Source organism: Coregonus lavaretus (assembly GCF_964263955.1).
Source record: "Coregonus lavaretus genome assembly, contig: SUPER_35_unloc_3, whole genome shotgun sequence".
In the NCBI taxonomy this organism is placed as follows: domain Eukaryota; kingdom Metazoa; phylum Chordata; class Actinopteri; order Salmoniformes; family Salmonidae; genus Coregonus; species Coregonus lavaretus.
This window is the reverse complement of record NW_028167179.1, coordinates 321,591-346,361: the sequence shown is the minus strand read 5'-3', so window position 1 is coordinate 346,361 and position 24,771 is coordinate 321,591. Positions and strand designations below refer to the sequence as shown.

The 24,771-nt window shown below is 44.2% G+C and overlaps 2 protein-coding genes across 3 annotated transcripts; both read left to right on the top strand.

The window, feature by feature from the left end:
* Window positions 1-1,470: 1,470 nt before the first annotated feature.
* LOC311110354 (uncharacterized protein) lies at window positions 1,471-6,934 on the top strand. The gene is made up of 3 exons (XM_084188899.1): window positions 1,471-1,950; window positions 4,435-4,565; window positions 4,767-6,934. Exons 1-3 carry the CDS (start codon window positions 1,680-1,682, stop codon window positions 5,937-5,939), a joined length of 1,575 nt encoding a protein of 524 aa, XP_084045025.1. The 5' UTR covers window positions 1,471-1,679; the 3' UTR covers window positions 5,940-6,934.
* Window positions 6,935-11,757: 4,823 nt separating this feature from the next.
* LOC311110350 (uncharacterized protein) lies at window positions 11,758-20,514 on the top strand. Of its 2 annotated transcripts, none has more exons than XM_084188894.1 (7): window positions 11,758-12,260; window positions 13,186-13,316; window positions 13,521-13,685; window positions 16,928-17,092; window positions 17,491-17,602; window positions 17,815-17,915; window positions 19,016-20,514. In XM_084188894.1, the coding sequence occupies exons 1-7, from the start codon at window positions 11,984-11,986 to the stop codon at window positions 20,039-20,041; spliced, it is 1,977 nt and encodes a 658-aa protein (XP_084045020.1). In that variant the 5' UTR covers window positions 11,758-11,983; the 3' UTR covers window positions 20,042-20,514. The 2 variants fall into 2 exon arrangements, with proteins under 2 accessions (XP_084045020.1, XP_084045019.1); XM_084188893.1 differs by having other exon boundaries at window positions 11,766-12,260; window positions 17,815-17,942.
* The last annotated feature ends 4,257 nt before the right edge of the window (window positions 20,515-24,771 follow it).

Here is a 24,771-nt window from a genome sequence, read left to right as displayed (position 1 = left end):
TCGTCCAATCAATGTACGCTAAATGGGATGTGGCTGTCCATGGTACTGATGTGTGTGTGTGTGTGTGTAAGTAGAAAAAACATGTTGACTCACCCTACTTGTAGAGAAAAGCCAATGCCATCCTCCTCTTTCATTTTGCCTAAACTGTCTATAACTTTGTCATACAGTACATACTTTTAGTTTTTGTTGTCCTAGGCTACTTGACTAAAATACTTGCTCACTAGTTTCCATTCATGGGCAACAATAGTTAATATTAGCATACTACATCTAGCTAGCTACATGTTGAACTTCCATCCTCACAGGCCAGGGGCACAATGTATACATGTATGGTTGGATCAGAATCGTCGTTATAATCATTGGCCAGTACAGAGAATTAAATAAAACCACAAGTCCAAATTCTTATCTCCATCGATGGCTAATTTAGGAAAGGGGTGATTTTAGCTAGCTAGCTAGCCACCGGAGGACAACACAACGAGATGCAACAATTCATGTTTTTCACTGTCAATAATGAAGTTTGGCTTGTGATGTGATTGGTCTGAAGCCAAATCCAAACTGGCTTCCCTTGACAATTTTTTATTTTTTTGTGAGCCAGGACCATTCACAACTGAGCTCACTCAGTTTAGCTCAACACTGATTGGCAATTATTATAATTTTTTTCAAATAACAAGGGAGGCCAAATGCTCGCTTGCTGCCTTTGTATTCAATGCTAGGGGTGGAAACAATGTCATACACTTTCTGACCAGAGAGCATCAGATAGATACGCTAAACATACTGAGACAGAGGGGCGCTGTATCGTTCGCTCGGATGCTTTCTCCCTTGTGAATTGAAACTGTGGTATCTGGACAATGTATGACTTTGCTAATGGTTGCAAATGGTCTTAGAGGATGTTGACTAAGCTTAAAGGGAGCATCTGGAGAGTAGTTCTATAGGGGCACCCTACAGCCGAGGAAGTCTGTTAGGTGGAGTCCTGGGATTGGTCTGTAGGGGAAAACACCCATATTATGTTACATAGGGCATAGGATATAAATACCACGGTTAAAACAGAGGACGGGGAGAATAACATATTACAGATTGGAGCCGGTTATTCTCCAGATATCGGCAGATGTCTGTAAATTGACGCTGGAATACTTTGATATAATAAACCTTTATAATCAAAGTACAGAGTCAGCGGATTTCCTTGTTCTCACAGCATAATTAGCATCGTTTTCTCGACACCACAAAACAGAGACGAAATATTTCATTTTTTCTTGGTCAATCTGTTGGGGAAGCCTGGCTTCCCTTGGCATCAATGAATACACCCCACTGAGTGCGTATGTTAGCGTGTACATGTAATTAGTTACTCCCCAACACTGCTGATCATAGATTTCATGTGTAACGTAATAAGCAGTACCGTATTTCAAAGAACAGCGCGCATAACCTTTTTCATTTAACCACACCTTTGAGCTATGACGCCAACCAATAAGATACTTTCTCTTCAGTGTAAACGGAAGAACAATTTCCACGTTAGGATTTTAATTGTTATCTTGACGTTTATTAACACCCTGGATCTCAAAATATGACTCATTTAACTGCACAGCATTACATACTTACAACAGGTAGTCTTTAATTCGCATTGGAGATAGGACTTGGTTGATATATATTTTCTAGGTAACGCTATCTAGTAGCTAGTAACGTTAGCTATGTTTTTTCACACTCAAATAACCTCCATCATGGAGGTGCTAGCAAATGCAGCCGTGGCAGAGATCTGTAAACTCGTAGACGACGACTATGCAGTGTTTCGTTTGGAAATAACTAAAAGCCAAAAAGAAAGTAGGGCAATGCGGAGGAAACTACAGCTACTCGAACTGAAGGTGGCACGGGAACGCGCAGAGAGGACAACGCGAAAGCGCGTCCTCGACAGTCGTCCTGGTAGTGTCAACATCCTCGACCGATTCAGAGGAATGGCAAGAGGTACATTTTGTAGAATGCCGAGACTGCAGGGCATGTCGCCCCGTTTTATTTTATTTTTTACAAAGACAGTGCACATTAATCAACGTTTCAGTAAAAGTGCCGGTTTTAGTCAGCCGGCTAATTTTCAACTGCAGTCCCTGGGCAGGTTATTAAAAACAAGTACATTAACAATACAGATAATAAATTAGCAGTGAGCACATGCAGAGCAACAAAATACATAAACGCAACAAAGTGTTTACACACCTCACAAGCTACAGATAACATGGAAAGTGGCAATAAACAGCTAGGGATTATGTTTACAAGTCTGATTGTCCTTTAGCCATGTCTTCATGTTTTTTGTGATGGTGCAGTTATATGTCTGATGGCAATGTGTTCCAGACACGGGAAGCTCTCACAGAGAAAGCAGTTTGACTAAAGGTGCTTTTCCTTAAGGGAACTAACTATACAGTCACTTCTCATGGGAGACCTTGTGGATCTGCTGCCAGTCACTTCTCATGGGAGACCTTGTGGATCTGCTGCCATGGGTTTGGGTTTTCTGTTTGACAAAAGTACTAGGTGGAGGGGGAGCCAGGCCGGTTAGGATCTTGAATACAAGACATGCCTCGGTGTGTTGTACAAGATTTTCCCAACTCAGAAGCTCATGCTTTTTGAGGATGTAACAGTGATGATGTCTATCAAGCACTTTGAGAGCCTGTTTGTAGACAGACTGAATGGGTTTTAATGTTGTACAGCAAGCTTGGGCCCAACTAGTCAAGCAGTATGTTAAGTGGGGGAGTAGCATAGCATTGATGTACAGTTTTGCTGCCTCTGTAGTCTAAACAATTTCGTATGTATCGGAAATTAGATAGGTTCCTCCTCTGTGTATGTGTTTAGATGTGTTGCCCAGAATCAATGGTGGAAAAATGACTCAATTGTCATAATTGAGTAAAAGTAAAAATTGAGTAAAAGTATCTGGTTTTAAAAGTACTTAAAGGAAAATTCCACCCAAACCTTTTGGTATTTGTTTCATTAGTCCATTGTTGATATAGTCCCAAAATGTTTTGCATATCAGCAATCAAGTTGTATTGATAGGTGTGTGAATTGGACCATAATTATTTCCTGCTTGAGCATTGGAAGTGTAACAAGTACCCTTTGGTGTCAGGGCAAATGTATGGGAATAAAAAGTACATATTTACTTTAGGAATGTAGTGGAGTACAGATACCCCCCAAAACTACTTATGTAGTATTTTAAAGTATTTTTACTTAAGTACTTTACACCACTTCCCAGAATTGGGTCTGGGTCCGTTTTTGGATAGTATGCCATACTTCCCCTAATTACTTAGCTATCTTGAAAAACATTTTATTTTACCTTTATTTTACCAGACAGGTCAATTAAGAACAATTAAGTGTCTTGCAGACACAGTATCATATTCTAACCAGATTCTTGATTTACTGAATTTCCTATTGTCATACTCAATTAAAACAATGTGATGCATGGAACATAATCAATCTATAAATAGTATATCAAGAAGTTATGAGAAGTGTTACCTTACATCCTGGGCCAGATTACCAAACGCTAGAGCTCTATTTTCATGTAATCTGACCAAAGCACCGGTTCCAATCCAACTGCCAGTGCCGTTTAGCAAACTCCTGGCGTTTACATTTGTTGGATGACATGAAAATAGAGCTCTTTGGCCACGCACACCAGTGGTGGGTTTGGTGTCGAAATGAGTTGAAAACAACCCCATACCTACTGTAAAATATGGGGGTGGATCTTTGATGTTATGGGGCTATTTTGCTTCCACTGGTCCTGGGGCCCTTGTTAAGGTCAATGGCATCATGAACTTTACCCAGAACCAGGATATTTTAGCCAAAAACCTGGTTGCCTCTGGCAGGAGGCTCAAACTTGGCCGCAAGTGGATCTTCCAGCAAGACAGTAACCACAAGAACACATCAAAATCTACAAAAATGATTAATTGGCCATAAAATCAACATTTGCAATGGCCATTTCAGTCTCTGGACTTGAAACACATTGAAAACCTGTGGTTTGAATTGAAGAGGGCAGTCCATAAGCACAGACAAAGGATATCAAGAATCTGGAAGGATTCTGTATGGAGGAATGGTCTAAGATCCCTCCAAATGTCTTCTCCAACTCATTAAACATTTTAGAAAAAGGCTATGCGCCGTTATCCTCGCAAGGTAGGCTATTGAAAGGAATTGAAAACGGGTGTCAATTTTTTATGAATTGTTAAACAAAACCTCTGTTTTGAGCATACAATGAAGCTCAGTGTGTGAATGATTTATTTTATACAGTCATTTTTGCTCATCTTTATCAAGGGTGTGAATAATTTTGGACCCCACTGTAGGTGCCCCAGGTCCCCAGATGTGGTAGTCCGGCTTACATCCTTGCCAATTGTAGACGGTGTCAATAGTGTACAATATAGCGTTGAGCTTTGACAGTAGTACCTAACTTAACCACCCCTTTTCCCCCAATCACTCTCTCAGGTGAAGGACATCTTACTGGAGGCCACAGCAGCTTTGTGAAGCCAGCGGAACACAACGTGTGGAGAGATGACCAACCTATAGCTATAGATGAGGGGAGTGGAACCTCAACCCAGCATGTTATCGTGATAGAGGTTAGTGTCATAGTGTAACATAAAAAATTACAGTACATCAAATGTGGCCTGTTTATTTCAGAAAGTCTCCCCTCAGCTATTCATTTGCTTACATGTACATTGTTATTTATCTGCCATAGGGGAGCTTGTGAGACTTCCCTATGACATTGTTATCCTATTCAACTCATGTACCGATAATAACCTCCTCTCTTCTTGTGTCAGTCTGCAGATGCAGAGGCTGCAGGTTATGGAGGATCGTCTCTGGTCAAGCAGGAGAGGACTGAAGGAGAGGACCCACGACACAGCAGAGACATCCAGACTGGAGAAGCAGCTGGAATGGCGCCCCCTGTAGCCACAGAGATAATCGCCGCCTCAACCCAGCCCAGGACACGATGCAGCATCACGGAGGTCAAGTCAGACACAGACACCGAGACTTTAACTGTAACACACAAGTTTCTACACACAGGATCTGACCACAGATCAGACCCAGAGAGACTGCAGCTGGGACCAATGGGCTGTCATCCTGCTCCCGGCTCAGAGTATTTACTTTATGGTAATCCAAGCCTGAGGACGGTTAATTCCCATCGGGACTCAGGTGACATGTTAGAGACTGGCAATGATCCGTCTTGTTCTTACACTTCAGAGATGGATCCTGGCAATATGCCCTTGGGTTTAGAGACACAGACTGATCTGTCTAGAGGAGACTGGAACCAATACAGCAGTAGTCTATACTCTGAAGGGTGCCTAGATAAGGAAGGGGAGGTTATAGTCGTAGATGAGGTGACTGTGAAAGTGGAGGGCGACGCTCCTCAGACATGTAATGTAAACGAGACTCACTTAGGAGAAGGACACTCACAAGGCAGAGATTTATTAGATTACAGGGAAAGTTTAGAGACAAATCCAAATGTTGCGACGCACTCCCCTTTACATACGCTCAGGGGTTGCGACCCAGTGTCCACGTCGATGGGGCCTTCCGATCAGGTATTGAACTCAAACGACAGGGCTAGAGCCCAGGCTCAAGGAGGGGGAGCCACATCAGGCAATAGTAAAGAGAAATGGTTCCTCTGCATGTTCTGTAACAAAGGCTTCAGCTGCCTCCAGAAGGTGGAGATCCACCAGAGGGTCCACACAGGGGAGAAACCATTCAGCTGTACCCAGTGCCACATGCGCTTCGCCCAGGCTGGTGACCTGAAGAGGCACCACAGGGTCCACACAGGGGAGAAACCATTCGGCTGCCACCTGTGCCGGGCCAGTTTCTCACACTCGTCCAACCTGAAGAGGCACCTGAAGGTCCACACGGGAGAGAGGCCGTTTGCCTGTACGTACTGCGGAAAGAGGTTCTCAGAGAGGAACTACCTCAGGATACACCAGCAGAAAAAACATTTCACTGTATAACATAGAAAGTAACCATTCCACTCGATAGCTTCTGATGTTTAGATCAAACCTTGCATTAAAGACAAAGATCAATTTTCATTGTCCACAGATGCAGTCCTATGAATTCACGTGTGTGTCCCAAGGACCTACCCTTGTGTATAAAAAAGGTGGTGTTTACAGAATACTCACTGCGTGTAAGGTTTTTATGTTCTTCTTTAACTTCAGGCTATAGTCGAGTCGTCCAAAAGCAAGAGTGTTTCCTGGTCCATCTCCTCTGCTGCAAAAGAGAGGGTAAAAGGGAAAGGGGGTACCTAATCAGTTGTACACCTGAATGCATTAAAACGAAATGTGTCTTCCGCATTTCACCTGACCCCTCTGAATCAGAGTGGTGTGGGGGGCTGCCTTAATCGAAATTCACGTCTTCGGTGCCCGGGGAGCAGTTGTTGTTGGGGGTTAACTGCCTTGCTCAAGGGCAGAATGGCAGATTTTTCCACCTTGCTGGCTAGGGGAGTCGAACCAGTAACCTTTCAGTTACTGGCCCAAAGCTCTTAACCTTAACTACTAGGGGGGGAGATTGTAAGGGATAGTTTCACCCACATTTCTAAATTAAAATACTTTGAAGGAAGGGTTGATAAGCCAGGTCAAATGGTTGAGCAAGGGATTGAGGAAAGAGCTAAATGAATAGAGGTGGCAGTAGCTTCGCAGTTAGAAAGGCAGGCTGATATTCGAACCCCCGAGCTGCCTGAGGGGAAATCTTCAGGGAGAGATTCGTCAGCCAGAGGGTTACCAGCTACAATATCTCTATATACCACCTACTGCTGTTGTGCCCTTGAGCAAGGCACTTTACCCCTAAGTGCTCATGAGCTGCTCCCAGCCTGTGATGTGTGTCAGGTTGGTCAACCTGAAATGAAGTCTCAAGTTTCCATTAAGGTTGTACTATTGGTTATCAATGAAAATGTGGAAGACTTAGATGCTGTTTTACACAGGGTCAATAAAAATCAGTGTTTTTCCCCCACAAAGCTTTGTCCCCACTCTCAAAAATGAATTTATCGTTTTACTTACCCTCAAACTTTGGAATCAAAGAGGCCAGGTTCCACTCATTCAGTGTATCCTTTTCAACGCTGTCCATTCATTGGCCTGGACCTCTGCAAGTACAGAAATAAAGAAATGTTAGAAACATAGCTAACAAACCCCCACTTCTCCTTATATGGTTCCTATCGACACCTCCACTTTTCCTGAGAGATGCACTGCACTGAGATGACATATCAGTAGGTGGCAGCATAGAGACCCGGCTGAGGGAGGAATGCTATGAGAGATGATTTCATAGATAGAGATAGCCAGAGATATTAGCACAGAAAATGGCTAGCTAGCTAACGTTTGTTAGCCAACACTCAAGCTAACGTTATCAAGCTACCAAAATTATGCTAGGACAACCTATTTAACCTGAATGACCATCAAATTCATAATTCGTAATGTTTGGAGCACCTGGCTGCTGATGTCATGCAGAGGCTGTCATTTTGTGTTTATACTTTTTCATAACAACAACGATGAGTTTGATGTCGGATGACAATAGAATGTTCATGATGACGCTATGACAATTGTCTACAGATGTCGATAGATGGACTGTAAACCAGCCTTAACTTCATTATCCACGAGTTCACCTGACTCTGGGGAAGTAGATACAGGGCCTTATTGCCAAAATCACAAAGTATCCCTTTAATGAAGAGTTCAGCGTTAGACTAGACATGTGCGAAATGCACACGCAGTTACAAGCCTGCTAGAGTTAGTGGCAGGTGGACGAGCAGGTGGACGAGCAATATCCACCGTCGTAGTACGGATAAAGCCTGACCTGGAATGTGAAGCTAACTGAAGCTGGCTAGCTTTATAAAAGCCTGAGTAGATCTTGCTTGCTTCGTAGTATACCTATCAGAGCAGGTCATCCTGGACTTCAGCCTTCACAGAGAGTGGTGGGAAACCCCCCTGGTGGTAGTCTATCAGCAAGTCTGTCTTCTCCTTCAGAGTCTAATCTAATGCCTGGTGACTTGGTTCATAGAAAGCCTGGGTCTAGCCTTCCTCAGCTGCCTCATGGTTACCCCACGAATACAGACAGGGTCAGGATGGGCTTTCACCACGAGAGGTACCTAGCCTATAACACAGCACACAATGCCAACAACACCCAAACAATGGCAATAGGTCAAGGAGGGAGCTCAAAGACTAACCACCTGAGGGTGGTGGCTCCTGCTTCTACCTCCTCTAGTGTCATTGGGTCACAACGTGGAAGGCAGAGTGTTAGGCTGGACAAGCCGCACGCCTGCCCCAGGTGTGGGAGGCGCTTCGCTGAGGCGAGCTTTGTGAAGAAGCACCAGACCGTTCACACCAAGGAGAGCAGGCTGGTCACTACAAACAGGTGTCTATTTTAGACGTTTGAAAAGGTCCTGAGGACGTCAATATATTCCACCATTCTTATAAAAAACAATGGCACAGCACTGGGCTCGAATTCATGACACTGCAGTTCACAATTGTCTAGCAAGCAGGGAGAGTACTTGATGATACTAAATGGAAACAGCGCATTGTTTGAAATTGATTAGTTTTATGCTTTCTCCTAACCATAACCCTAACCTTAACCACTCGGAATTAATACCTAAACTTAACCCTTTGAGTTTTTAAAAATTATTATTTAGTTTTATGCTTTCCCCAAATCATAGCCCTAACCACTCGGAATGAATACCTAAACTTAACCCTGTAACCATGCGGAATTAATGGGTCAAAAATCTACGTTCATCCAATTACGTCAAATCCCGAAGTGAAACTATAAAACAAGTTGAGGAGAGGCCCTTCAAATGTAAACTATGTTACAAGAACTTCTCCACGTCACGCGCCTCGGGATTGACCTGTGTCGTGCTTTGCTCTCTGGAGCAGGGTGCCACTCAAAGTAATGATCAATGGGGTAGAGTTGGATCAAATGAAAAATAATATTCCTGGTGTTTGTGACGTCCAATGTTTGGTGAGACGTAGACCCTGTGGCAATGGCAAGACTGAGAATACCCTCTCTGTCTTGTTGAGCTTTGACACAGTTTCTACCTGACAAAGTCAGGTTAGATTATATTTGCTATTCTGTGAGGGCCTATGTTCAGAACCCACTATGGTGCTTTAGGTGCCAAGGATTCGGACATGTTGCAGCAGTGTGTAGAAGGGAGATTCCACGATGTGAGAAATGTACTGGAGGGCACAGTAAGAGAGAGTGTAAAGTTGGGATAGAAAAAGCACTGTCTGTCAACTGTGGGGGCACCATGCAGCTGGGGATCCGAAGTGCCCTGTGAGAGAGAGAGACAGGTTGAGATTGCCAGAGCTGGAGTGGGGCAGAACGTTTCCTATGCCTTGGCAGTGAAGAGAGCAGTAGAGGATAGTGTTTCAACTGGGAGTCCCCAGTGAGTAGGCCTGAAGAAGGCGATCAAATCAAATGAAATTGTATTTGTCACATGCGCCAAATACAACAGGTGTAGACCTTACCGTGAAACGCTTACTTACAAGCCAACAATGCAGTTAAGAAAAATAAGAGTTAAGAAAATATTTACTAAATAAACTAAAGTGAAAAAAGTAACAATAAAATAACAATAACGAGGCTATATACAGGAGTACCGGTACTGGGTCAATGTGCGGCAGTACAGATTAGTCTAGATAATTGAGGTAATATGTACATGTAGGTAGAGGTAAAGTGACTATGCATAGATAATAAACAGAGAGTAGCAGCAGCGTAAAATAAAGGGGGGGGGGTCAATGCAAATAGTCCGGGTATCCATTTGATTAACTGTTCAGCAGTCTTATGGCTTGGGGGTAGAAGCTGTTAAGGAGCCTTTTGAACCTAGACTTTGCGCTCTGTTACCGCTTGCCGTGCGGTAGCAGAGAGAACAGTCTATGACTAGGGTGGCTGGAGTCTTTGACAATTTTTAGGGCCTTCCTCTGACACCACCTGGTATAGAGGTCCTGTATGGCAGGAAGCTTGGCCCCAGTGATGTACTGGGCCTTACACAATACCCTCTGCAGCGCCTTGAGGTCGGATGCCGAGCAGTTGCCATACCAGGCGGTGATGCAACCAGTCAGGATGCTCTCGATGGTGCAGCTGTAGAACATTTTGAGGATCTGAGGGCCCATGCCAAATCTTTCCAGAGGATAAGTTTTAGTAAGGTAGGATTTCATGTCTTTTTTGTTATGGTTATTAATTGTACTGCACTGATGGAGTGTAAATCCTAGAAAATAGATGTGGTAGTGGCAGCAACAGAGATATTTTTGGGTGTAAGAGATTTTAGCGCAGAAGATCTAAAGGGGGTTTTAAGAGAAGGGGTCCCATCCTCCCAGTTGGCCTGGAGTAAGATCTGGTAGGGCTAAAGTAGTGGGGTAGGGGTGGTGTTTTTTTTGGGGTATAGTGGTGTATACAATTAGTGGGCAGGGGCGGTGTGTTCATTAGGGCGATATGGGCGACGCACTGCCAAACGGGAAAAGGAAGGGATTTGTTTTCTAATCAATTATATCACGGCAACAGTAGTTATCAGTGTTCTAATCTAGACGTCTGATCTGCCACTAAATGTCCAATCAGGCTAAAGTCGTGCTTCAAATGGCCCCGCCCCTTTTGGGGCGATTTCAGTCAGGTTGAAAATCGCCCCAGAAGTCTCTCATAGACTCTCATGTAAAATCTTTTTTTTTCAAATATCAGAGCTTTCAATACAATCTCTATGGGTTCCGGGAGGGCTTGCACTTACGCGCTTTCGTCATACGTAACATAACCATGAACGTAACTAAGAAAAGAGCGGGTAGCAGCGTCAATCAATTCACGTACTACTGTCAAGATGGCTAGCGTTCAGTGCAACTCGATTGTCTCTTTGAAAGAAGTTCCTTTTTGTCGGCGAACAAATCAAGATAAATTGGCAACGAAACAATTAGGACCTCCCAGACCAAATTTAATAATTCAACAGGTTTCTACTAAAGGGGGAAAGTCCTACACCCGAGGATTTTCCAAAAATTGGTACGAACAAAAAACCTGGCTAGCAGGCTGCGATGTAGCTAATGCAGTCTTCTGCTACCCCTGCTTACTCTTTCACCCTGAAGGCGGCACGGCAGACAGCACCGCTTGGACAGCGACTGGTGTAACGGACATGCACCATCTTTCAGAAAAGATTAAGAAACATGAGCTGTCAAAGACCCACATGGATAGCTGTTTGAGATTGTCTGCTTTGGGGAGAGTGAACATTGCCACTCAACTGGATGAGGGATACAGGCTAGCTGTCCGCCGCCACAACGATGAGGTTAGCAAGAACCGCCACATCCTCAGCCGGCTAATCCAGTGTGTGAAGTTTTGCGGAGTGTTTGAGTTAGCTTTGCGAGGCAAAGATGAAACTGAGGGCTCCACCAACCCTGGTATTTTTCTTGGACTTGTCAACTTTGTGGCACAATTAGATGAGGTGTTTTATGGAAATGCATATTGTTTATGCAGTGTTGAGGAATGTGAAAGAACACCCTTGATTATTTTTACTGTGATAACTTATTTTGCTTTTGTAAGCCAACACTTTTGAGATCAGTCAATAAATGCTTCTGGTATTGACTTATATGCTGCCCCTGTCTTCATGTTGTTGCTGGACATATCTTTTTTTAAATGTGTGTAGGTCACCTAAATCATCAGAAAAATTGCCCCCCCCTGATAATTTTTTCAGGAGCCGCCACTGTTAGTGGGTCAGATGGTGGTGCGATTTATTTTCGACCTTTCCCCTTATTTTTGTGACAAATTGTGCAATTCACACTCCGACCTGTGAAAGGCAACAATACCCAACACAGCGACCAGTCTACCGGAAACTCACACACGAAGAACAAGTAAACAGAAAGTGAACAGTGACTTAGAAGAATTTCCATTTTCTTTGCGTTTTTATTGTTATTTAAACGTTTATTAACACCCAGGAACTCAAAATATGACTAATTTAACTGCACAGCATCACATAATTGCTGTGTATAGTGTTTAATAAGCGTTGGAGACTGGACTTGGTTGATAGATGTGATCTAGGTAACGCTAGCTAACAATGGCTAACTGTATGGTTTTTCACACTCAAATAGCCTCCATCATGGAGGTGCTAGCTAATGCAGCTGTAGCAGAGATCTGTAAACTTGTAGACGACGACTATGCAGTATTTCGTTTGGAAATAACTCAAAGCCAGAAAGAAAACAGGATTTTGCGGAGGAAACTACTGGAACAGAAGGTGGCACGGGAGCGCGCAGAGAGGACAATGCGGGAGCGCGTCCTCGCCAGTCGTCCCAGCAGTGTCAAGATCCCCGACCGAAACAGAGAAATGTTAAGAGGTACAGTTTGCAGACCAGTTTGTGGTGAACAATATTAGCGTGCAATAGTGTTATCGGCGGATCGCATTCAAAATAAAAGTCCCCCATTGAAACTGATGCAAACTGATAAAAATAGTGGAATAATGCCCCATTAGATAATGCTAAACCATTTTGGAATGTTGTTATATAAATTCAACAAAATACAATAATTAGTTAATTTGACATAAAAAAGGAAAAATCAGTTGAAATCGCATTGTGGATGTATGGACTTCAGAATTAAATTGGGGGCATAATTATATTGCAGTGTAGATACAACCTTACCTATGGGTCTTGGCTCTATGAAATGGGGTATCAGCCTACTCAGTGACACCCACAGATTGCAGAAATATTATTGTGTTACTTTAACTGTGGGAAATCACCTCATTATACAGCCTATTTCTTACCAAGATCATAGGTATAAGGCTGTACACTGCAATATGAATGTTCAATACAATAGGCTGAATAGTGAGGTTATTTCCCACAGTTAAAGTAACACAATAAGAGCTACGATGCTAATATTTGTGTAAACTCTTCAGAGTTGTAATCTGTGGGTGTCCCCTCTTCCCTTCTGCACGTGTTCAGATGTGTTACCTAGAATTGGGTCTTGCTGGTCACTTTTTTGATAGTATGCAATAATTCACCTGATTACTTAGCCATCTTGCGCAAAGACACAATATCATATTCTAACCAGATTCTTGATTTACTGCATTTACTATTATTTCCTCAATGAAAACAATGTGATGCAAGGAACATAATACACTGATAAATAAAAAGTATATCAAGCAGTTATGAGAAGTGTTACCTTACATCCTTGCCAATTGTAGACAGTGTCAATAGTGTACAATATACCGTTGAGCATTGACAGTAGCTAACCGAACCACCTCTTTTCCCCCAATCACTCTCTCAGGTGAAGGACATCTCACTGTAGGCCACAGGAGCTTTGTGAAGCCAGCGGGACACACTACATGGAGAGATGACCAACCAATCACTGTTGATGAGGGGAGTGGAACCTCAACCCAGCACGTTATCATGATAGAGGTTAGTGTAATAGTGGTGCATAAGAAATTACAGTGTCACTGAAATGTGTCCTGTTTATTTCAGAAAGGCTAACCCTCAGCTATTCACTTGCCTACATGTACATCCTTATTTATCTGCTATAGGGGAGCTTGTGAGACTTCCCTACGACATTGTTATCCAATTCTACTCATGTACCGGTAATAACCTCCTCTCTTCTTGTGTCAGTCTGCAGATGCAGAGGCTGCAGGTCCTGGGGTCAAGCAGGAGAGGTCTGAAGGAGAGGAGGACCCACGGCACAGCAGAGACATCCAGACTGGAGCGCCCCCTGTAGCCACAGAGGACCCCACCACGGCCCCAGCGCAGCCCAGGATGCGACGCAGCATCACGGAGGTCAGTGGAACGCAGAACGCCGTCCTCAAGTCAGAGACCGACACCAAGACTTTAACTTTAACACACAGGCTCTTACACACAGGTTCTGACCACAGATCTGACCCAGAGAGACTGGGGCGGGGGAGACTGGGCTGTCCTCCTGCTCCCGGTTCAGAGCACTTACCGGTATTTCACCAGAGCCAGAGGACGGTTCATTCCCGTGGAGATGGTGATGCGTTAGACACTGGTGTTGATGATCCCTCTTGTTCTTACACTACAGAGATGGACCCTGGCAACATGCCCTCGGGTTTAGAGACACAGACTGATCTGTCTAAAGGGGACTGGAACCAGTACAGTAGTAGTGTATGCTCTGAAGGGTGCCTAGATAAGAAAGGGGAGGTTATAGTGGTAGATGAGGTGACTGTGAAAGTGGAGGGCGTCGTTCCTCCCACATGGAATGCAGATAGTCACCTAGGAAACAGACACTCACAGGGCAGAGATTTCTTAGATTACAGGGAAAGCTTAGAGACAAATCCAAATGTTGAGACCCACTCCCCTTTACACGCGTTCAGGGATCGCAACACAGTGTCCATGTCGATGGGGCCTTCCGATTCACACAGCCACGTCCTTTTCGATCAGGTATTGAACTCAAACGACAGGGCTAAAGCCCAGGCTTGGGGAGGGGGAGCAACATCAGGCAATAGTAAAGAGAAACGGTTCCTCTGCATGTTCTGTAACAAAGGCTTCAGCTGCCCCCAGAATGTGGAGATCCACCAGAGGGTCCACACAGGGGAGAAACCCTACAGCTGCCCCCAGTGTCACATGCGCTTCGCCCAGTCTGGCAGCCTGAAGAGACACCAAAGGGTCCACACAGGTGAGAAACCCTACAGCTGCCCCCAGTGTGAGAAGAGGTTCTCCCGCCAGCACCTGCTGAAGACGCACCTGAAGGTTCACACAGGAGAGAGGCCATTCGCCTGTACGCACTGCGGGAAGAGGTTCTCAGAGAGGAGCTACCTCAGGATACATCAGCAGAAAAACCATTCCATAACTATAGCTTCTGACGTTTAGATCAAACCCTGCATTAAAAGTAGACTCAGCGAGATGACGTAGATGCACAAAGAAAACCGCAGTAGTGGGTCAATTTCCACAACAACTAAGAGCGTTGAAGCACGAGGCTAAACTTCTCTGAAGTTTTGGTCCTGCAGCTACCACGTTGTAGCAGCGTGAAGCAAACCCGTGTACATGCGCAGATACTCTGTGTGACTGTGTGACAGCAAAGTCTAGCATCACGCTCTTAACAATATCTGCGGTTCTGCTCGTGGCAACCTCATAACGCTGAGTCTTCCTTTAAAGACTAATGTTCATTTTCATTGTTGTCAAAATAACGAGAGTAACAGATTTCAGTGTTGAATATTCCTGGGTAGAATATTTCCTTCAGGCGTTGTGTGATACAGTGCCTTTAGAAAGTATTCACACCACTCAACTTTTTTCACATTTTGTTGTGTTACTGGCCTACCCCATAATGTCAAAGTGGATTTTTTTTTTTTCATAAAAAATGAAAAACTGAAATGTCTTGAGTCAATAAGTATTCAACCCCTTTGTTATGGCAAGCCTAAATAAGTTCAGGAGTAAAAATGTGTCACATAATAAGTTGCACAGTGTTTAACACAATTATCTGTATGGTCGAGCAGTGAATTTCAAACACAGATTCAACCACAAAGACCAGGAAGGTTTTCCAATGCCTTGCAAATAAGGGCACCTATTGGTAGATAGGTAAAATTTATAAAAAAAGCAGACATGAGGTCCATGGTGACTTTTAAGAGTTACAGAGGTTAATGGCTGTGATAGGAGAAAACACTAACCTAAGTGAAAAGAAGGAAGCCTGTACAAAATAAAAATATTCCAAAACATGCATCCTGTTTGCAATAAGACACTAAAGTAAAACTGAGGCAAAGAAATTCACTTTATGTCCTGAATACAAAGCGTTATGTTTGGGGCAAATCCAACACAACACATCACTGAGTACCACTAAGTATTTTCAAGCATGGAGGTGGCTGCATCATGTTATTGGTATGCTTGTCATTGGCAAGGACTAGGGAGTTTTTTTAATCAAAAAAATAAACGGAATAGAGCTAAGCAAAATCCTAGACAAAAGCCTGGTTCAGTCTGCTTTCCAACAGACATTGGGAGTCAAATTCACCTTTCAGCAGGACAATAACCGAAAACACAAGGCCAAATATACACTGGCGTTGCTTACCAAGACGACATTGAATGTTCCTGAGTGGCCTAGTTCCAGTTTTGACTTAAATCGGCTTGAAAATATATGGCAAGACTTGAAAATGGCTGTCTACCAATGATCAACAACCAGCTTGAAGAGCTTGAAGTTTAAAAAAAAGAATAATGTGCAAATATTGTACAATCCAGGTGTGCAAAGCTCTTAGGGACTTACCCAGAAAGACTCATAGCTGTAATCGCTGCCAAAGGTGATTCTAACATGTATTGACTCAAGGGGTTGAATACTTATTTAATGAAGATGAGTTAACGTTTTTTTTTTTTACAAATGTTAGAATTTTTCCAATTACAATGTATTTACAATTAAATACATTTTAATCTCACTTAACACAACAATATTTGGAAAAAGTAAAAGGGGTGTGAAGGCAGTACTTAATTTTTATATTGTGCTTGTACCGTGTAGACTATGATGTTCACAAATGCCATTGAAATACATTTTTTCTTCCCAAGACACTTTTAATGAGAACATTAATGCAGTTCATGCATATTTTTTGTTGAGACATTTGCATGTGTGGTTTTCATATGATGTATTTAAAACTTGATTATGTTCAATAAACACAAAATGGGACTTTTCATTCTAAGACTTTCATTCACTCTCTTTAGTATACATCACATCTGATCTCACCCTATTCTGCATACACACAACAATGCTTTATATCCAATATACACTTACTAAATATACCTACACATACCTACACACTAACAAACACCTGCAATACACGTCAAAATAGTTTAGTCAGGTTTGTCAGATGACTTCTGCCTTACCATAGCTGACTTGTTTTTACCCACATCATATTTATCCCCACCATGATGAGTTTAACAACAATGAAGTCAGTCTGTAACTACAGTATAGGACTCAAACGTAGTTGGGATGGGTAAACACTCCATGTTGAAAGTGTTTATTATCTCTGTGTGTGTGTGTACGTACCTGAGTGTATGTCTGTGTAATCTGTATCACCTGTCTCTTCCAGGAGGAGGAGGGTCCAGAGGTGCTGCTGGTGAAGGAGGAGGGGTGTGAGGAGGGTCTGGGGAACCCTGAGGGGACCATGGTTATGGAGGACAACCAGACTACACCTCCTCCTGAACCCACAGAGGAACCAGCTGAGCAGCACAGGACCACACACAGTCTCACTGAGGTGAGCCCACTGTGAACTACTGTCTGAATGGTATTAGGTCAGGGCCCGGATCCACAAAGCCTCTCAGAGTAGGAGTGCTGATCTAGGATCAGTTTAGCCTTTTAAATCATAATGAATAGGATTATATGGAAAGATCAGTACTCCTACTCTGAGACTCTTTTGTGGATACGGGCCCAGGTCTTGATTCATTTTGTCTTAAGTGTGGAACCATGCCTTTGAATTATCAAACCATTAAAGAGTGTCAAGTAATCAAATCAACTAACACGTTTGCATAGTATCAAATCAACTTGCATAGTACTCAAAGCAATCCCTAATTGCTCAATCAAAAGATGATTCATAGCAGGGTGCTCATATCAGATTTCTTGATCCAACATCCTCCCACTCTGTATCCCCTACAGTCAGTAGACATGGAGGACGGGAAGCCTGATCTGCTGCTGGTCAAAGTGGAGACAATAGAAGACGGACCAGAGAGCATTGATCTGCTGAGTGGACTAAAGATGGGGGAGCAAGGTAAGGGAGAAATACAAATAGCCTACATAAAGTAATAGATCTTCAATGGGAACAGGCTCATTTTGTTAATTCATAAAATGAAATCAATACAACTCATGTTTACATACAAAAACACACATTATAATGTATTTACTTGACCAGGTGATTGACCAGGTTAATAAAACTCCATACGTAGAGTTCTCTGCCATGTTTTGTAAACCCTCTTCCTGCAGGTGGTTGGCTGGAGGCTAACAAAGGAGACTGGGCAGCCATCTTGGATTCCCAGATTCAGACGGGTGCAGCCAAGGGCCCAGGGGACATCATCACTGAGCAGGTCAGGACCAGAGATGACATAGTGGAGGTCAGTGTATGGGACAGCGTCCTCAACTCTGGGCTGGGGATAAACACTGTTAACCACAACCAGAAACAGACAGTCGAACACATAACAACAACCGAACTTAGTCTCCATGACAACAGGCTGGCTGAGACCAGGGCGAGGCGTAGAGGCCTGTTTCGTATGCGGTGGGAGAGAACAGACGCAGCTAGCGGTGCTCCGTCCTGCTCCTATAGTTGTGATTCAGAGAGACTGATGGCGCCTCAGGTTAACCCCCTAACAGGTGCTGCCTTCAGCCTGCCTTCTATAGGATCTATCAACTGGAACATGGACCCTGTGACAACACAGACACTCCCTGGCCTTCGTCCTCCTCACACTCTCCTAATGCTAAACTAGACCTCAGACAATGCCAGTGCCTCAACACTAAATGGCTACACAAGCCCATTGACAAATGGCAGTAGTAGTGACGCTATCATCAGATCCGGTGGCAAAGGGAAGAGCTTCCCATGTTCGTTCTGTGGGAAAGACTTCAGTTTTCCCAAACAGGTGGAGATCCACCAGAAGGGGAGACACCATTCGGCTGCCCCCAGTGCGGGAAGAGGTTCTCCCGCCAACACCTGCTGAAGACGCAACTGAAGGTTCACATGGGAGAGAGGCCGTTCACCTGTACGCACTGCAGGGAAGAGGTTCTTAGAGAGGAGCTACCTCAGGATACACCAGCAGAAAATGCACACGGCCCATGTATAGTGACATGTAATGTAGTACTAGTTAGTTTGTAGTTAATTCTGTTGGTTTTGGATGTAGTAGGGAACTGGATGAGGTGAGCTGAGGAAAGAATGAGTATGATGAGGCAGAGTAGATGATATGGTGGTGGTTGGTGTGATGGTGTCTGTAAAAATGCTTCACTGATAAAGAGTGACAACTTTGTCCTGTTGTTTGATACTGGTGTTTTATAGTGAGGTAAGGATGGTGCCTTAATTCATGTTTACTTGACATGAAGTAGTGAAGATGATAACATTTGATAATATTATGTAATGTTTCTGTGTGTACAGCAAAGAGATTCTTATATAATCCTTTTTCTTTCCAATCTTTGTTTACAGTCTGCAGTCCATGAAGACCTGCTGATATCCAGTGTTACTGGCGGGAGAGACTGGACCTCTGAGGTGGCTGGTCACAAACCCTGGCCCCGGAACCTGAATCAGGAGCCGTCACTCTTCCTTCCTGAGTCGGAACCAGAACCCAACCGCGAGGGACAGAGACTCCACCACCACACAGAACACAAACAGTGGACAGGTGGACTGAACAACTTCAGTCCTGGTGGTCATCAGAGAGACAGAGGCTCCAGTCAGGGATCCAGTCTGCAGCCCAGACCCTTCTCTTCACAGGCTCAGTGCAGGGATGAAGCAGGGCCTGGGGCTGATAGAGATAGACCCTCCTGTTCCTATGATACAAACACCACAGTATCCATGATGAACAGAGGAAGTCACCCTGGGCTTCAGCCTTCACAGAGAGTGGTGGGAGACCCCCCTGATGGGAGTCTAACAGGACGTCTGTCTTCTCCTTCAGGGTCTCATCTAATGCCTGGTGACTGGGTTCATAGATGGCCTGGACCTGGGTCTAGCCTTCCTCAGTTACCTCATGGTTACCCCACCAATACAGACCGGGTCAGGATGGGTGTTCACCATGAGAGGCACCTAGCCTATAACACAGCACACAATCCCAACAACACCCAAACAATGGCTAGAGGTCAAGGAGGGAGCTCAAAGACTAACCACCTGAGGGTGGTGGCTCCTGCTTCTACCTCCTCTGGTGTCATTGGGTCACAACGTGTGAGGGCGAGCATTAGGACGGACGCCGACAAGCTGTACGTCTGCCCCACTTGTGGGAAGCGCTTTGCTAAAGCAAACTATGTGAAGGAGCACCAGACCATTCACACCAAGGAGAGGCCCTTCAAGTGTAAGCTATGTTACAAGAGCTTCTCCTTCCTGAGTAACCTAATCAGACATAGGAGTGTCCACAATGGAGAGAAACCTTTCAGCTGTACTCAGTGTCACATGCGCTTCGCCCATGCTGGCAACATGAAGAGGCACCAGAGGGTCCACATAGGGGAGAAAGTCTACAGCTGACCCCAGTGTGAGAAGAGGTTCTCCAGTCAGAACCAGCTGAAGATGCACCTGAAGGGCCAACTGGGAGAGAGGCTGTTCGCCTGTACACACTGCGAGAAGAGGTTCTCAGAGAGGAGCTACCTCAGGATACACCAGCAGAAAATGCACACAACCCATGTATAGAGTATAGTGACATGTAATGTAGCTAGTTTGTTTGTAGTTAATTCTGTTGGTTTTGGATGTAGTAGGGAACTGGATGAGGTGAACTGAGGAAAGAATGAGTATGATGAGGCAGAGTAGATGAGTAGACTCCCGAGTGGCGCTGTGCCACTAGAGATCCTACCGGGAGGCCGCGACTAGAGGCCGCGACCGGGAGACCCATGGGGCGGCGCACAATTGGCCCAGCGTTGTCCAGGGTAGGGGAGGGAATGGCCGGCAGGGATGTAGCTCAGTTGGTAGAGCATGGCGTTTGATTCCCACAGGGGTCCAGTATGAAAAAATAAAATAATAACTCACTAACTGTAAGTCGCTCTGGATAAGAGCGTCTGCTAAATGACGTAAATGTAAATGTAATGATATGGTGATGGTTGGTGTCTGTAAAAAATGCTTTACTGATGAAGAGTGTAACTGGCCCTTTAGGTTGATACTGGTGTTTTATAGTGAGGAAATGATAGTGCCTTAATTCATGTTAACTTACATTTAAAAAAACATTTTTAGTAATTTAGAAGACGCTCTTATCCAGAGCGACTTACAGGAGCAATTAGGGTTAAGTGCCTTGCTCAAGGTCTCATCGACAGATTTTTCACCTAGTCGGCTCTGCGACTCGAACCAGCAACCATAACCACTAGGCTACCTACCAGCTACTTGACATAAAGTAGTGAAGATATATGTAATGTAATGTTGAACCTTTCCCAAAGTATTCTAAAATTAATTTTATCAAAGTGAGGGTACCAGATTTACAGAAAAGGTCAAGTGTTACCATAGTGAGAAAAGTTATTTTACTTGTCACGTATCATTTTGTGCAATAAAAGTACTGTACTTTAAAGTTATGCGAGTGTGACAATTAAAAAATAAATACAAAATCGACTCTGTGCTGACTGACATGGTTATTTTTGTATAATTGGAGGGACTGAGTTTCCCTTATCTCAGTCGAACCAAAACACTATACTTCATTCTTGAATCAACACATATGGACATTTTTTTAAATAATAAACTCAAATACCTCCATATTGTTAGGTACTTGAATCACAGTGTTAGATATGAGCTTGACAGTGGTTAACATTTGAAAATATGTCATGGTTCTGTGTGTACAGCAAAGAGTTTCAAAAATACTTACCCCAACCAAAGAACGTGTATAGATGGCATTTATTGCACAAAACTGAAATCTCGAACCACCGCATTCAACCACTGTAAGGTGACCGGGAACATTGACAAGTACAAAACACACCAGCTACGACCTCTGTTAGGCAATCAGAGGCAAAAAGTCAGTACAGGGACAAAGAGGTCATAATTCAATGGTTCAGACACGAGACGCATTTGGCAGGGACTTCAGACAATCACGGATTATAAAGGGATAACCAGCTGCGTAGTGGTCACTTCCAGACAGGCTAAACACCTTTTTTGCCCACTGTCCCCACATGCTTCAAGATCTCCACCATTGTTCCTGTACCGAAGCAAGCTAAGGTAACTGAACTAAATGACTATCGCCCCGTAACACTCACTTCTGTCACTATGAAGTTGTTTGAGAGGCTAGCCAAGGACGATATCACCTCCACCTTACCCGACACCCTGGACCCACTATAATTTGCATACCGCCCCAATAGATCCACGGACGACGCAATCACCATCGCAGTACACACCGCCCTATCCCACTTGGACAAGAGGAATACCTATGTGAGAATGCTGTTCATTGACTACAGCTCAGCATTCAACATCATAGTGCCCTCCAAGCTCGTCACTAAGCTCAGGGCCCTGGGTCTGAACTCATCCCTGTACAACTGTGTGCTGGACTTCCTGATGGGCTGACCCCAAGTAGTGAGGATAGGCAACAACCCCTCAACCACACTGACCCTTAACACTGGGGCCCCCCAGGGATGTGTGCTCAGCCCCCTGCTGTACTCCCTGTTCACCCACGCACAACTCCTACTCGATCATCAAGTTTGCTGACGACGTGACAGTGATAGGCCTGATTACCAACAATGATGAGACAGCCTACAGGGAGGAGGTTGGAGCCCTGGCGGAATGGTGCCAGGACCATAACCTCTCTCTCAACAGTCAACAAAACCAAGGAACTGATTGTGGACTACAGGAGACAGAAGAGAGAGCACGCCCTTATCCATATCAGCGGTGCCACAGTGGGGAGGGTCAAAAGCTTCAAGTTCCTCGGAGTGCACATCACCGAGGACCTAACATGATCACATCACATTGACACCGTAGTGAAGAAGGCGCAACCTCACCACCTGGTACGGTAACTGCACCCTTCAGAGGGTGGTGAGGTCAGCCCAACACACTATCGGGGGCACGCTGCCTGTCCTCCAGGTCATTTACACCACTCGGTGTCGAAGGAATACCAAGAAGATCATTGGGGACCTCAGCCACCCGAGTCACGGACTGTTCACTCTGCTACTGTCTGGCAAACGGTACAGGAGCATCAGAGTGCCGGAACCAACAGGCTCCTAGACAGCTTCTAACACCAGACCATCAGACTGGTGAACAGCCATCACTAGCTGTCTGCCTGTCCAGTACTCTGTCCTGCACCTTAGAGACTTTTTTTGCACACATACTCCCACAAAACACACACACAAGCTCTCGCACACACACACCTCACACAAACAAACACTGCACTCACATATACACTCACACCCATACTTGCAAACACACACACTCACATACACACACACACAGTCAACTCTGCTGTCCCATGTATAGTATATAGAGACATTGAACACGGGACACTTTTAATTTCTGTTTGGGAGGGTAATTAACCACGTACCCTCATTAACCCTTTGTTAACATGTCATTTGAAACAGGCTTGTTTCTATGGCGCCAACCAATAAGATCCTTTCTCTTCAGTGTAAACGGGTGTCTTGATTTGTCTAGATCTCTCTGAGTCATGACACAGACCCGGAAGAATGGGAAGAAAGGCTCAAACCTCCGTGTTTGTTTGTTCTGAGTGCATTCGGAAAGTATTAAGACCCCTTGACTTTTCCCACATTTTGTTACATTACAGCCTTATTCTAAAATGGATTAAATGAAAATGTTTCCTCAATCTACCCATAATGACAAAGCAAAAACAGGTTAATTTTTTTTGCAAATGTATACAAAAAATAAATCACATAAGTATTCAGATCCATTGCTATGAGACTCGAAATTGAGCTCAGGTGCATCCTGTTTCCATTGATCATCCTTGAGATGTTTCTACAACTTGATTGCAGTCCAACTGTGGTAATTTCAATTGATTGGACATGATTTGCAAAGGCACACAACTGGCTATATAAGGTCCCACAGTTGACAGTGCATGTCAGAGCAAAAACCAAGCCATGAGGTCGAGGGAATTGTCCGTAGAGCTCCAAGACAGGATTGTGTCGAGGCACAAATCTGGAGAAGGGTACCAAAAAATGTCTGCAGCATTGAAGGTCCCCCAAGAAGGCCTCCATCGTTCTTAAATGGAAATTTGGCCTGAATGCCAAGCGTCAAGTCTGAAGGAAACCTGGCACCATCCCTACGGTGAAGCATGGTGGTGGCAGCATCATGCTGTGGGGATGTTTTTCTGCGGCAGGGACTGGGAGACTAGTCAGGATCGAGGGAAAGATGAACTGAGTAAAGTACAAAGAGATCCTTGATGAAAACCTACTCCAGAGCGCTCAGGACCTCAGACTGGGGAGAAGGTTTACCTTCCAACAGGACAACAACCTTAAGCACACAGCCAAGACAACGCAGGAGTGGCTTCGGGACAAGTCTCTGAATGTCCTTGAGTGGCCCAGCCAGAGCCCGGATTTGAACCCGATTGAACATCTCTGGAGAGACCTGAAAATAGCTGTGCAGTGACACTCCCCATCCAACCTGACAGAGCTTGAGAGGATCTGCAGAGAAGAATGGGAGAAACTCTTCAAGCTTGTAGCGTCATACCCTAAAAGACTCGAGGCTGTAATCACTGCCAAATCGCTGCCAAAGGTGCTTCAACAAAGTACTGAGTAAAGGGTCTGAATACTTATGCAAATGTAATATTTCAATTTTTTAAAATATAAATTAGCAAACATTTCTAAAAACCTGTTTTTGCTTTGTCATTATGGAGTATTGTGTAGATTGATATCTTTTTTAAATCCATTTTAGAATATGGCTGTAAAGTAACAAAATGTGGAAAAAGTCAAGGGATCTGAATACTTTCCGAATGCACTGTATACCTAGTAATGGTGTTAAAGAGTACACATCAACTACTGAGTGTGAGATCCTGTCTCCTGTTACAACAAGTAACCATGGAGGGAGTGACATGGAGTTTGGAAATGAGCCTGACCAGGATAAAGTACTTGCGACGACAGGTGTGGTAGAAACTTCAACGTTTTCCCTGAGAATCCTACCAGAGATGATTTTGGACTGGTTTTGGATCCCTGCTTTTTGGCTGACCCATACGTTGTTTCAAGCTGGGTAAATGACTAACAGAACTGTTACACCTGTCAAAGTTTCGAGAAGTGGAATTTTTTAGATTTTTGAGGTACCGGGTGCTCCGCGTCACACCCCTCGGGGATTGACCC